Source organism: Hibiscus syriacus, unplaced genomic scaffold, assembly GCF_006381635.1.
Source record: "Hibiscus syriacus cultivar Baekdansim isolate YM2019G1 unplaced genomic scaffold, ASM638163v2 tig00117056_pilon, whole genome shotgun sequence".
NCBI lineage: Eukaryota > Viridiplantae > Streptophyta > Magnoliopsida > Malvales > Malvaceae > Hibiscus > Hibiscus syriacus.
In genome coordinates this window covers 1,066,531-1,081,268 of record NW_024063539.1, presented here as the reverse complement: position 1 = coordinate 1,081,268, position 14,738 = coordinate 1,066,531, and the positions used below count along the sequence as shown (strand labels likewise).

The 14,738-nt window shown below is 30.6% G+C and overlaps 2 protein-coding genes across 4 annotated transcripts; both read left to right on the top strand.

Moving 5' to 3' along the window:
* Nucleotides 1-3,023: 3,023 nt before the first annotated feature.
* On the top strand, nt 3,024-4,438 carry LOC120197842 (WAT1-related protein At3g28050-like). 3 transcript variants are annotated; one of them, XM_039199240.1, is made up of 4 exons: nt 3,024-3,251; nt 3,333-3,395; nt 3,492-3,605; nt 4,420-4,438. In XM_039199240.1, exons 1-4 carry the CDS (start codon nt 3,073-3,075, stop codon nt 4,421-4,423), a joined length of 360 nt encoding a protein of 119 aa, XP_039055171.1. In that variant the 5' UTR covers nt 3,024-3,072; the 3' UTR covers nt 4,424-4,438. The 3 variants fall into 3 exon arrangements, with proteins under 3 accessions (XP_039055171.1, XP_039055170.1, XP_039055169.1); XM_039199239.1 differs by lacking the exon at nt 4,420-4,438 and adding an exon at nt 4,301-4,376; XM_039199238.1 differs by lacking the exon at nt 4,420-4,438 and adding an exon at nt 3,698-3,928.
* A 7,292-nt stretch (nt 4,439-11,730) lies between these two features.
* On the top strand, nt 11,731-12,775 carry LOC120198248. Its single transcript, XM_039199599.1, has 3 exons — nt 11,731-12,120; nt 12,230-12,357; nt 12,420-12,775. Exons 1-3 carry the CDS (start codon nt 11,853-11,855, stop codon nt 12,528-12,530), a joined length of 507 nt encoding a protein of 168 aa, XP_039055530.1. The 5' UTR covers nt 11,731-11,852; the 3' UTR covers nt 12,531-12,775.
* The last annotated feature ends 1,963 nt before the right edge of the window (nt 12,776-14,738 follow it).

The window sequence follows — 14,738 nt, the reverse complement described above, 5'->3', positions numbered from 1 at the left end:
GCTGGTGATACTTGATGATATTTGGAACACTGAGGCTTGGGATGGTTTAAAGCCACCATTTTCAGCAAGGGAGATCTGATCACTTGTTTGAGTTGCAGTGCCTAGAGGAGAAAGAGATGCTGCAAACTTAAAAGGTCGGAGCTTTACAGATGCATGACCTAATGAGAGATCTTTGCTTGTCAAAGGCAAAACAAGAAAAAGTTCATCTCCATTGTTGATCAATCAAATGCGTGCTCGTTGTACAAATTTTGCACCCCATTTTCTAGGATGCAATGCGTTAAAAGTCCTAATATGCCATCACTTTTTTCATTCGATGAGATCAATCCGATGGAGTGGAAGGTTGATGATGGAGCCATGTCTTGTCTTCGACTATTGGAGATTTAGAGTTGCAGAAGGTTGAAGATACTTCCTGATGGATTGATACTTCCGGAGCTATAAAATAATTCTAATCGGAGATAAACTATTTATATAGGTCTTGAGAAATCTGATGAGAATTATTATATATCTCCGGAACTAGCATTCCAGTGATTTATCCTCGGCACAAATTCCCTTGAAGCCTCTAGAAGATCTTCCATATATAGTGATGCTCAAGTAAACTTTCAACCCGCAGGAGCACCTATCGTTCGAATCATTTAAATTTTTGTACGATAAATTATTATTTACACTAAATAATTATTGGATTATTTCAAACAAAAATATTATTTTTACAAAACCTAACTACTCTTCCTACAAGACCAATTAGTAAGCGGTAATGTCATCATCTTTGTTATAAATAGGAATGATTAATACTCTGTTATCTGCTTAATCGGTTGAACTTTAAATCTATGAGCTTTGAATTTCTTTATCTTATTGAATGTGTATGTTTTATTGTTTTCTTCTTCTTCTTAATTTCAAATATAGGAAACCCAAAATAAAGAGAAAGAATAAATGGATAGGGTAGAAAACTCACTGTGAGCGATTTCAAATAAGTTTGCACCTAACTGACGCTTTGCAAATAGAACATCTTGTCCCCATTTGAAATTAGGGTTTATACAATCCTCTTTTAAAAAAATTCGGTCAAATGGTCTATCAAATATGGTTTGACGTGGCTAAGCGATATCAGGTAAGCCAAGTAAATGTGCTACATCAGCTTTTCGTGTTTGGAGTGACGACGGTTAATGACCGAGCGGCCAATTTGTTATAAAATGATAACGTTAGTTATTATTTTGTAATGTTTGAAACTTTAATGGTGAAACAAAAACTTTACTAAAACTTAGGTGACTACTTATGTAGTTTACCCATAATAAAATTGCAATAATAATACTTTAAATATTTGAGTAAATTACACGTTTAATACCTAAACTATCTGTTTTATTATGCTTTAGTACCTAAGCTTTTAACTTTTTCAAAATCATACTTAACGTTTACTTTTTGTTTCAAGCACCTAGCCACATACACTAGGCATGTCATTGATATTTATTTGCCAAAGTATATATTTAACTTATATTAAACTACCACTAAAAAATAAAAAAATTGTTAAATCTATGATTCGAATTTAAGACTTCTCACAAAAATATTCAAACATTTAACCAATAAATTAGATGACAAATTAATTTATTACAAACCAAACTATTATTTAGCTTATTAAAATATTAAATTAACAATACATGATCAGAATTAATTGATCGAAATTTGGTGGTTATAAAAAATAATTTTGCATTCCAATTTAAAATAATCAAATAATTATTTATATATTTTATAAAATCAATATTAATTTGTTTTAAAAAATAAATTTATGATATTTATTTATAAAATAATATAAATTTTAATTTTTTTATAAATAAATAAATATTATAAAAAATTATATTATATCATAAGTAGTTTAAAATTATATGCAAGCTTAAATATACAAAAGGTGTTCAACCTATGCCCGTTTTTCTAATTTAGTGTCTAACGTTTATTTCGTTCCAGTTTGGTGCCTAAAGTGTCATTCTGTTATTCAAAATGGGTCAAGTCGTGACAGACCGTTAGTTTTCTTCGTTAAGTGACACATGTCACAATCTGATAATTTTGAATATTTTAAAAAATTACAAATATTATTATATTTGTTAAAAAACCCTTATTTCTTTTAAATTACAAAAAAAATCCCTAAAATTCCTAACACTAACCCGCTGACGCCTCTCTTTCCGGCCATGACCACAGCCGCTGATGTAGTCCTTGTCATCATCCTAGTTATAAGTCGTCGTAGTTATCATCGATTGGCCGTCGAAATCGCTTGGGATTGCGATTTTCATCCTAGGGTTCACATGTAGAAAACGTCGATTCTTCATCGATCGACCGTTGATTAGTCACAATTTCATAGGGGTTTTGATTGGCGGGGGAAGGTGAGGTCGGGTGGAGATTCGTCGATAGCAAAAGATGGCGGTCGGTATGGGTTTAGGGGTTGAAATGAAGGTTTTCAAAGTTTTGGGGTTATTTTAAAATTTGTGTTTTCTTTTTAAAAATATATATAATTTTATTTTTTAAATTTCATATAAATTTTTTAAAATATCAAATTGTGACACTTGTCACTTAACTGAGAAAATTAACGATCCGTCACGGCTTGACCCATTTTGAGTGACGGAATGAAATGTTAAACACCAAACTAGAACGAAATAAACGTTAACAAAAGTTGAACTTTGTATATTTAAGCCTTATATGTATTTAATTATTTAAAATTTAAATTAAAAATTCTAAAAATAAAATTTAAAATTGTTTATATTTATTTAATAATTAAATTTTAATTAATTTTAAATAATTAAATACATATAAATTTTATCTATAATAAAATGTCAGCAGCGACTTGGTTTCGCTCCTTTGTCTTCTAGCTGGTAGTGTTAGCCATGGCTGCGCATTTATCTATAATAAAATGTCATTAATATTTTATTATTTTAATTTTTGTATCTATTGATCAACTTGAATCCATTATTACGTTCAAAAAGAAAAATTGAATCTATGATCTTAGTTTCAGCTCCTAGAAGCTAGAACAGTAGAAGTTCTTCGCCGGAACTGAAATTCACCTTAAAGAAGAAAAAAGAAGAAAAGGATCAGAGAATGGGGAAGGAGATTGCTTTGCTAATGGTGGGGATGGTAATGGCAGAGTGGGCTCAAGTTGAACTAATGATAATGGGAAAAGCAGCAATGTCCCATGGGATGCCTAACTTGGTCTTCGTCTTTTATTCCAATGTTCTTGCGTCTCTCATTCTCCTCCCTTCTTCCTTTCTCTTCCACAGGTACCCTTCTCTTCCATTCTCCCTCTCCCTCTTATTAATACTCATTTCTCCATTTTTATTTGATTTCCATTTTCTGTGCAGATCACACCGTCCTCCGCTCACTTTCTCTATTCTATGTTGGTTTTTCCTGCTTGGCCTTCTTGGGTATGCAACATTGATGGAAATTATGGTGTTTTTTTAAATTATATAACAATGGGTTCGAGGGTTTTATTGGTGTTTTACTTGGTGATTTGTATGCAGTTGTTTTGCCCAGATTACTGGGTATGCTGGGATATATTATAGCTCGCCTACTCTTGTAACTGCAATACTTAATCTCATCCCAGGTTTCACCTTCATCCTTGCTGTTGCTTTCAGGTTATTTTCTCTTGCCCTATTGTTTTGGTTTAATACTGCTCAATCTGATAACTCTCGAGTATTATCATGTTTCTATTGGTTCTCGATTGAAGTGTCCATTTCCTGTTTCTTTCCCCTCTTTGTGTTGAGGGGAGTTGATATATTCATGGAAGATAGAACTAATGCCATCTAATTCAACTAGATTAGGGATAACGTATAAGAGGACAATGGAATGTAAGGCTATTTTATCTCTGTCCTCTTCATTTTCTCTGTTTGACACTTGTATCCAACACGTATTCAGACATGATTATGGGCTGTAATTCTCGAAATATAGGGGAAAACTTTTGTGTGTGTTGGGGGGGGGGGGGGATTGAGAATACTCTTGTCAGACACATCCCGGTATTCTGGTATTCCAATATCTGGACCGGAGGTGACAGTGTCTGCGGCCATTTCTGGTTTGTTAATATACCTCATAATTTTCCCTTGGAATTGTTTATGTAATTCAGCGATATGGTTCTTTAAAGGAAGTAGATTGCAGTTCTTCGGAGGTTGCCTGCTCTTATTAGCATAGAAGTGCATACATGGTGAATTGAGAATTTATTTAACAAATTTGTTTGGTCTTTTCGCAAATAGTCAAAATTCATCTTTGTAAGCTTCTTACACCAGAGGTTCCTTCTGATGAAGGTTTTCCCTGCTTTTCATTCTTATTTTGACAGCCTGGTGGATAGCCAAGTACTAAAACAGAACTCCTTTTAGCTGATAAAACCACCGAAATCAACATAGACCTAGTTATACATATTGTTTATGCATTCTTATTTGTGTACGTTGAATCCAGGTGATAATGTGGTGAACTATCTGGTGGACTTGTGTTGCTTTTCCTTTCTTATAATCTTGGTGGACTTGTGTTGCTACTTAAATATTTTTAATTTATACATATAAGTAATGCGTACATTATATGAATATGTACATAGATAGACCGATGGTGATGGGTGTCCACCTCTAAATTTTTTATATATATTTTCTGTTGATAATCTATTTTCGTCCCCAAAAATTTATAATTTCGTTCCCTTCTAAAATTTTATAAGTCCCTCCCTAACATAAAATTTAATTCTGAATGTCTAAACTAATATTATACGCAATAAAGAAAGTTCGAATCATAAATGCTTTTGTGTACATTGCCTTTATGAATGTTTTGTCCACTATTGCATTCGGGCCATTAATTATTTCTTGCTAATGGACTGGCCCAATCTACCAGCAGATTGAATTCGTAATATTTTATGGACTCACTGTTCATGCTTTCGTTTTAACTTTCCAACGTTTTTTAAATTTTTAACACTTTTAAGAATTTATATTATAATATTATATAATTTAATTTTTAAATAAATAAATATTTTTATTAAAATAATTATTTAAAATCCACTACATCAACATATTATAGAAATTTTGCCCTAATTTGATCCAATTCAAGCATGTAGGCCTCACTCCGAAGCTTCTTTGCATGCACCGGTCTCAAACTACAAATTTCCTTCTTTTTATAAATAAAACTGCAAATTTCTTTTCTTTAATTACTTTCGATATATATATGAGTTGTGATCCACTTACATAATGTAAAATTCTTTAATTTTACACAAATTTAGGACTGTTGGATAAGTGAAAATAGATTGTTGAGATTAACTCGTTTTTTTTCTGTATTGAATATCTTCTCATTTCCTACTGTTAATCTCAACCATCTATTTTCACTAATCCAAGTATTCAACAATCCTAAATTTATGTAAAACTAAAAGAATTTTATGTACTATCGCTCTATACGAAAGATTGATGTAGGACGTGAATAAGATTAATGTTATTTAGGATTTGTTTGTTTCACTTATAAGTTGTTTCTAAAAATTAAATTTTGAAAAATGTGATATTTTTGGTGATTGAATGACTATGTAAAACATTTTTTTTTGTTGGCATGTTTCTAGTGTGTTGCGTGATATTTTTTTTAACATGCTTTACAGAAAGAAAATTCATGATTCAAAGTAAATAAAAAAAATTTGCACAAAAATGATAATAATATATAATTTTATAAATCGAATTACTATTTAACCTACTTAGTAAATAGGTAAGAGAAAAAAACAAAAACATATAGTTTCTATTCAATGCTTGGGATCTATGCCTGTCAAGACCGTGGGGTGGGAGCCATCAAGCCAAATGCTCGGTTTGATTAGCTTCTATCGCTGTTTTCTTTCTAGTCTTAAATTAAGAATGTGACCCTACATTTTTCATAACAAAACAATACTTGGTCGCAAAAAATATAATGATAATCCAATCATGTATTTGGTGGACGTCATAGTTATTGATACAATTAGAGATGGATAGAAGGAACAGGGAGGGATAGTCGTCTTTGAAAATTTTAAATTCGTGTATATTTTAGATATTTTCTCTGTATTTTTTATTAAACATCTATTATAATCTCCCTAAAATTTTATAAGTATATATCTTCTTAAAATTGTATAAGTTCACTCCTAACATAAAACGTAACGTCCATCCCTAATACAGTGAATTAAAAGTTAAAGCATTACAACCGGTCCAACACTCTTTGGAACCGTTCACATGTTGTACCAACTTTGAGAGACCTAACCTCGCCTTAAAAACTTTTTTAAAAAGTTTATAGGAACTTTCCACGACAAGATAATTTCGTGGTACAGCCACTTGACTTTGATTTATCAATTAGTTTTTGGGTCAGGCTTAAAAAGTTCAACTAGAATGGGATCAAGTTCGGATAAGATTTTTTAATTTTACCTAATTACGAGTAAACTATTTCTTGTTGTAGATTCAGGTTAAATCATTTTACATGTTTAATTGGTTTTAAATTAAATAATTAGCATAAAACTATATTTTTGATTCAATCTATTTTTATAAATATTAATCTTGAATTACAAATAGATAATTAATGAAGTGAAATGATGAATTGAAAAAGGTTGGCAAAGATGGGTGTCCAAAGGAGGGGGAATACCATTATAGCCATTGGTTTAATTTTTTTAATTAGCTTGGATGATTATAAGATATTATTTATTCAGAAGACTCTCAACTATTTGACAATAAGTGTTCAAACATTTCTACAGACGTCGTGCTCAAACTCGAGACCTTTAAATATAATAACCATCCTTTAAACCAATAAGATCGCTGGATTCATATGTTTCTAGGTTCAATTGAATTGACGACTAGCTACACACTTCCCTTTGACAAATAGGTTTATGTCATAATAATATTTTAAATTAAGTGTATGAAAGAAAGGGGAGCAAACCCTAATGTTTGATATGATACAGTTCACAGGCAGAAGGTGACAAGCATACCAGCGGGTGTTGTGGTGTCAATGTCTGAGTCTTGTGTTACTGTTGACATGTCGTTGTCTAACCAATCAATAATTCATATTAAACATGTCTATTAGATCTAATTCCACATGCATGCAGATGGAACAATTGCAGCCATCAGCCTTTAAAACAAAAAAGAAAAGAAAAGTGGACATCTCTTTTTATCCATGCATGAATTTGGATGTAAAACGCCAATGTGCAATCTTTTGTTGGTCGGAGAAAAATAAAGTTTTGAGGGACAAAATGAGGTTGGCAGTGATGTTTAAAGCTGCATTAAAAATTAAAAGTATTTGATTTAATTATCGACTGGTCTAGTAGATTTTTTTAAATAAGATCAAAGATTCGAATTAGAAAGATCACTCTCAGAATTAGTATTTATAATATCTGATTTAAATTAGTTGATCAATAAATCAAATATCAATAATTATAAGAAAATAAAAACATTTTAGTGTGTTTGAGAAAACTCACTTTGCATTTATCATAATTTTAACAATGGGTTACTATAAAAGTATAATTTAAGTTGCATATTTGTTAATATCAAAATAATATTACATGGCATCATGTCTAATTTAAGTTGTATATTTGAAATATTAAAAGTTGTGGTATTAAAATTAAAATATTGGAAGTTATAACTTTGGAATTAATAATTCTCTATCCAAATCAGAAAAGGTGGAATGTGAGATCCATCTAAATAAGAACCGTTGATTTTAGTGTTTGTTTGATCCACGAAGATTCTCACGAATAACCCACCACTATATTAACTTTAAAGACCCCCGTAAATCCTCTAAATGATATGCCTTGGTTCGAACAACGTGAGAAGCTCCCTAACACATGAGATAGGGGAATTGTAATATTTTTATAATTCTGTCCTAATCAGAAAAGGTAAACTATTATGATCATTATGCAAGTAAGAAAGTCGAGATAACTATAAATACTTTTGTAAGTTTACGGGACAATACCTATGCAAGTCCATGAGAGGTGTCGATGAGATATCCATATTGGGATGCCAACTAGTGAGATAAATCTATGATTCTCCACCTACATCAAAGAAAAAAGATGAACTATCTAAAATGGGAAGCCTCACTATGATAAGATGTAAGATATGACTCTTTGCTCAAATCAGAAAAGGTGTAGAGAATAATAAAATAAAATATTAAAACATCGAAACAAATTAAAATATAATTTGTCACTTTATAGCGTTTTCTAGGAGAGACAATTGCAATACCATTTTGTTGTTTGCTAGAAAGACATAGGTAACTATAGACCATTACTTATTGACCACATAAAGAATAAACATGATATGTCATATCATTATTTATCGACGACATAAAAAAGAAATATGATATGTCAAATCTTGAGTCCTTACTTCTAATCTAATCTAAATTAAATTTTATGTATATATCCTACCACTTAAATTGCGACGTATGTATTAATGATATATTAGTAAATTAAGGAAATTTATTATTTTTTTTCTTTTCATTTAACTTTATTTTCTTACTAAAAAAATCAACATTAGTTTGGTAATATTTTTTAAATTTTTTTATTAAAGTGAATTTAATTTATTTTTATTTATTATTAAATTTAATTTTTAAAACAATTAGATCATTTATAATAATCCAGTTCAATTAATTTTGTTTATATTTTATATTTTGATTTTAGAGTTTAGGGTTTGGGGTTAAGGATTTAGAGTTTGGGTTTAGAGTTTATATTAAATAATTTAAGTTTATTAAAATTAATAGAATATTATTAAAAAAATGAAAAAATATTACCAAACTGATGTTGATTTTATTTTAATAAGAAAATAAAAAAATTAAATAAAAAGAGGAAATAAAGAAGATGATAAACTTTCCTAATTTGCTAATATATCATTAATACATGGATTATAATAGAAGTGGTGAGGTATATATATAAAGACATGGAGTGGAGACAGAAGAATTCTATTAGTTTAGGTAAGGTACTTTATTATTTCATTGCCCAATCCAATATTTGTAATGATACTTTCAAGAACCTTCTCCAGCTACTCTCTTACAAGTTGACCGCTCTATGATTCATCAAATTTGCCAAATTGATATTACTATCTTATCTTATCTATTATTATACTAATAATATAACCACATTTGGCCACCAACATGAGCAAAACCAAAATAATAATAATAATGTTACTATTATATACATGGAGCCATTATTCGACTTTAATTTTGGTTCAATATATTCAAAGATCGAGTTTAAAATAAGTTCCCCCCCCCCTATAAATTAGTTCTATGCACAAAAAATTACCAATAATTAATTATTTTATTACTATATAAAAAATGAAAATAAGACATTTTATATAATACTTGGACTATTTAGAATTTTTTTATTTTAAATAAAAATAGATTAAATATTTAAATATACTAGATCGCAGAACTCATCAAGTGACTTCAGTGATAAAAGAGAATATTATTCTCTCTAGAGGTAATGTTTGAGTAGTTGCGCCTGCATAATGTATGCACATTGTCAATAGATTTTAAAAATTCTAAACAAATATTACTTTATATTAGAAAAAGAGTTAAAAACATGAGTGAATCCATGTATGGGATACAATTCCACTTTGCAGTTAATTATATGTATGCATTAAATTATAAAAAGTTTTGGTACGATATTATTGAATTGTGGTGCTGCATTTATAAGATTATATAGCCATCCATTCACATTAAATCTAATTTCAAGCAGGGATGGATACAAAAATTTTATACTGTAGGAAGAATTTATAAAATTTTAAGGGGTAAGAATAGAGTTTCAATAAAAATATATATCTAAAATATAAAAGAATTTAAAAATTTTAAGAATAATCGTCTCCACCTACTTCTATCAATCCATCTTTGATTTCAAAGACATGTGGTTTAAAATTAAATACATTTTATCGTACACGAACTTCCCCCATTGAATTAATGGGACAACTCAAAAACTCATCTTTCACTTCGTTTCCAAGTTGTCTTTGTAGATCATGCAATAATCATTCAAATACAGACATTCTTTCCAGTCAGACTGTCTTAAATCCATGGTTTTAATTGCCTTGTATTTATAGGGGATGGAACAAGAATGTAGAATGAAAACAAAATGGAAAAATAACCCCAACCTTTACCCCTAAGTATATGAATTTGGATTGGGATGGACCGTCCCGAATTCATAAATCTTGAAAGTTTGATTTATACATAATTCTTAAATAAATTTAACAATATATGATTTACAATAGTTTTACATTTCGAATTTATGAAGTGACATAAATGGTTAAAATAACTGTTATTTTTTAATTCTTAAAATTAAACAATTATATTTGTAGGATGTATATATACTATCAATGATTAAGCTCTAATCAATGTTAAAAGAATTGATGCCGAACCATTGTAAAGACAGCTTTTATTTGAAAAATAGAACGCTTAAATGGAAAGGAACGTACATTGAATGCCTAAATTTGCTGCCCCACAGGATTGTCTTGTAAAGAAGAATCAGTGACTGTAATTTTTAGTTTTTAAAAGATTGAAAGTTTAGCCTTCCCCTCCCAAGGGCATAGCAGTCCCCCACAGGACAGGAGTCATATTTGAACAAAGAATAGTCACTTTTATTATTTAATTTGTGAACCCAACTCGTCACATGGCATACATGGACTGACAATGATCCAGGGACGTGTAGTTTTATTAAATTTCAAACTTTGGGATTCAAATAGTTTAAGCTGAACCAGATTTACAAGGGTCAAAGATATTCAGGCAGACTTTGTATTTAAATATTTTAAAATTCATCAAAATTAAATAAAATTAACATATTGTACCCTGAGCGAGGGTGAATCAATGTTTAGACCCAACGCCATGGACAAGAACCAAAAGCATATCGCGGATTACGCGGTAGGGTTGTCAAATCATCGTCCAACCAAAGGAATCTCCTCTCCCCTTGTTTTTATTTTATTTTATTAATTTAAGATAATTATAAATAATATTAATTGTTATAATTTTTTAATAATAAAAGTTTAAATATCTTTGTAATATTTAACGTTCGAATTTAAATTTTTTAGAGATAATAATCATCTATTAATTATTAAGATAGATTAGTTCTTGTTCCTTTTTCTCTAATTAAACAAAACAAGACGAATCATAAATTATTTAAAATTGACTTGATGAAAGTTTGGTGAAAACTTAATTTAAGTGAATTTAATATATTTAAATTTGATTTGAATTCTTAAGGGGTTAAAGTGAGTTATGTGATATTCCAAAAAAATTATTTTTATTTTTTAAATTAAATTATTAATATTTATTATTATTTTTCATTAAAAAATGTAGAATAAAGTTTTTCTGTACTTAATATTCATATTTGAGTTCAAATTTAAGTTTGAATGTTTTTAGTTCAAATTCTTTTGAAGTTGAGTCAGACTTTAACTTTTAATTTTGAATTCAATTAGAACTTAAAAATCTTAAGCTTATGAAATTTTGAATTGAATCAAATTTAGTTTCATTTTTGAAAATTAACGATTTTCAAACTCGACTTGTCTCTTACTCTCGTTTACTGCCCTACTCCCCTCACACGCATGCATCCTCTTCTTATATTATAATTTTGTTTTTGAACGCTAAAAGTCATACAACCCCTCCCCCCCACCCTGTCTGTAATTATAAATTTCAAACCTTCCAAATTCCCACATTTCTCCACGTGTACCTCTGCCATACATTATTATTATTATTATTATTATTATTAATTCATTAGCATTTGCATGAAGCCTGCCGTTTAATAAGTTTAGTTGGGAAATGAGCCAAGCCCCTGCCTTCTATTAATTATTATATCGCTAGGATTGTATTCAAAAACTCTGCTTCTTACTTATTAACCCTCTTCTTCCTTCTCATTCAAACTCCAATCTTCTTCTTCTTCGAGAGAGAGAGAGAGTGAGATGGGGAATTGCCAAGCCGTAGACGCTGCGGCGCTGGTCATACAGCATCCGTCCGGGAGGCAAGAGAGGCTATATTGGCAGATCCCGGTGAGTGAAATCATGAGAATGAATCCCGGTCATTATGTTTCTCTCATCATTCCATTGCCTGTGTCTGAGGATCAACAAGGGAATCAACCTCAGAATACCGTGCGTTTCACTCGTGTTAAGCTTCTCCGGCCGACCGAAACTCTCACCCTCGGCCATGCTTATCGCCTTATCACTTCTCAAGGTACCATGTTCTTCACTTTCTTTATTGGAAGATTCCCGATTGTTGCTTTCCATCACCTTTTTTTATATTAATTTTGAAATTACTTACCGTTTGTTCCCTGCGCCTGCAGATGTTATGAAGGTCACGAGAGCCAAGAAATATGCAAAAACGAAAAGGGAATCCATGAAAAAGTTTCAGCACCATGGACAAGACAACCTAAGTTCAAGAAGAAAGTCTGACGCAGAGACCACCAACCAAGTATGTATCCTATGTTTTTCCCCTACCTAAACACTAAGGTCCTTATGTTCTAAACATTTCAGGAACCGAAGCATGAAAGACAAAGCTCAAGCAAAACACCTGTGAACGCCGCTACAATGAGGTCAAAATCATGGCGGCCGTCATTACAGAGCATCTCTGAGGCTGGAAGTTAATGATGTTTATGTTTTTCAGGTTCCATTTGTAAGGTGTAGATTAGGTTTTGAGAATGACAACGAACCGCGTCTTTTGTTTAATGAAGACCCAACATTAGGGGGAATGGAAATTCACCGGTTGAATGAAGGTGATAACCCAGATTTTTCTACTTGCAATGAAAGCTCCCAAATTGAAATCTGTTTGTAGAAATAAAAAACATGTATAGCTTCTCAGTTCAGAAGAGCCTTGGATTTTACATTGTGTTGCAAATTCCAAACTTGATCAGTTTATACTATACTCCTCGTGCAAGAATTGCTAAATACATGTTTTCAACAATAGAAAAGATTAAGCTTTACTAAAATTTTAAAGTTTCATATCAGAACCGGAGTCTTCTGTAGCTAAAGCCAAATACAGGTAGAAGCCGCCTTCAACACTATCATGTATGTAGAGCCCAATTCAAAGGGAAGGGAAGAACATGACTAATTGTTTTGGATAAGAAATTGAAATTGATTTTGAAGTCTGAAATATCAGTAGATTTGTATCTTATTGGATGCGATCTGGATATTTACAAGTCAAGATGTCTTCTTAAAATATGATCGAATATCAATAATCTTACCTTTTCAAGTCGTTTGATTTCTAACCCTTATGCTGCCTTATGCTGCCTTATCACAAGTTATTTCTACCAAGTGTCAAAGGTTTTCCCAGAAAACGTAACCAATGATATGATTTTATCAGAACTGCCAACTTCACGCACATTTGAATGATCTAATTTTTGCAGAAATTCATATCCACCTTCTCAACAATACAATAGAAAAAGAAGCCTAAAAGGAAAAGCAACAGCTGTGCTATTTGTCCTGCCTGAGCTTTGCAGACTAAGCTCCATTTCTAATCGAGTTCTCTCCACTTCTACCAAGTAGGTAGTTAATGAACAATGACATAATCGACTCAAACCATGTTTTAAAATAAGTCACAGACTGGTTCATGTTAACTCTACGACCACATGTCTTGCATCAGCACTTATCAACAGAATACCAACATCTTTCATGCATGACGAAACCACTCACATAATCGAAGTTGTGCACGTATGGTTTACCAAATTTACGCAATACTGTTAACCATTTTAGTTGATGATACGTCCATGAATCTTCGGCCGTTACATATCAATTTAATAATAGGATTGTTGATGGAACAAGTTTACTCCATCCACCCTTAATGGTTCATTTCTTTAGTTTGTGCGGAAAGTTATACTTATGAAAGAATGGTTGTTAGTCGATGTTTCCATCCTCTTTTCAGTCTCGATTGTAGTATTTATATTTTGGTCGAGAAAAAGAATATGACAAGTTTTAAAGCTACACAATATTTTTCAAGTAGTTGCATGTCTTTCTTATTATTAGATGTAAGACACTTTTCGAACAGCAGCGAGAGCGTACATAATTTTAAACCAAGAACAAACTAGAAACATACAAATTTTCAAGAAATTTTATGAAACATGTTCATGGGTATTTTCATTATTTTCACATATTAAATGTAAGATAATTTTCGAACAGAAGCTAGAGATGTAGATAATTCTAAACCAAGAAAAAATTAGAAACATACAAATTTTCAAGAAATTTTACAAAACATGTTAATGGGTATTTTCATTTTTTTCACATACTTCATATAAAATCATGCCAAAAAAAACCTAAACTATCGTACATCAATTAATATAACATCCATATAAATATAATGTAAAATTACAAGTCAATCGGACTTCAAACAAGACTCTTATTTTATTAATAAGATTCTCAACCATTTGACATTAAACACTCGTACATACACCCCGACATACGACGTGCTCGATCCTTGGATCTCAATGAAATTAAATTTCTGGTTTAAATTTGAGCTTAATAGAGCACCCAACATTGGAATTTAACAAATCTTATAATGATTACAAAAAGAGGACAACTGTCAAGAGGGGAACCTGTTAAAGGATTCTTTTTTATGTAATTGTATAGATAGTCGATTATTATTTAATTAGTAAGATATATATATATATATATATATATATATATATATATTATATATATATATATATATATTAAAACAAATTCATTTGCATTTCTGTCTTCTTAAATTGTTGTCGTTATAACTGTAATGGGAATCTTATATTGGTGTATACAATTCGATGCTGGAAAAGTCGATTAACTAAATCTAAAGGGAATAAATGAAAAAAACGTTTACAAGTTTGA

What these genes read in the sequence shown, in the direction of transcription:
- LOC120198248 (XM_039199599.1), top strand. Translation starts at nt 11,853, where the DNA reads ATGGGGAATTGCCAAGCCGTAGACGCTGCGGCGCTGGTCATACAGCAT. An exon ending in TCGCCTTATCACTTCTCAAG is followed by an intron (nt 12,121 to 12,229) that starts GTACCATGTTCT and finishes CTGCGCCTGCAG; the next exon opens with ATGTTATGAAGGTCACGAGA. An exon ending in ACGCAGAGACCACCAACCAA is followed by an intron (nt 12,358 to 12,419) that starts GTATGTATCCTA and finishes TAAACATTTCAG; the next exon opens with GAACCGAAGCATGAAAGACA.
- LOC120197842 (XM_039199238.1), top strand. Translation starts at nt 3,073, where the DNA reads ATGGGGAAGGAGATTGCTTTGCTAATGGTGGGGATGGTAATGGCAGAG. An exon ending in TCTTCCTTTCTCTTCCACAG is followed by an intron (nt 3,252 to 3,332) that starts GTACCCTTCTCT and finishes TTTTCTGTGCAG; the next exon opens with ATCACACCGTCCTCCGCTCA. An exon ending in ATCCTTGCTGTTGCTTTCAG is followed by an intron (nt 3,606 to 3,697) that starts GTTATTTTCTCT and finishes TCTCGATTGAAG; the next exon opens with TGTCCATTTCCTGTTTCTTT.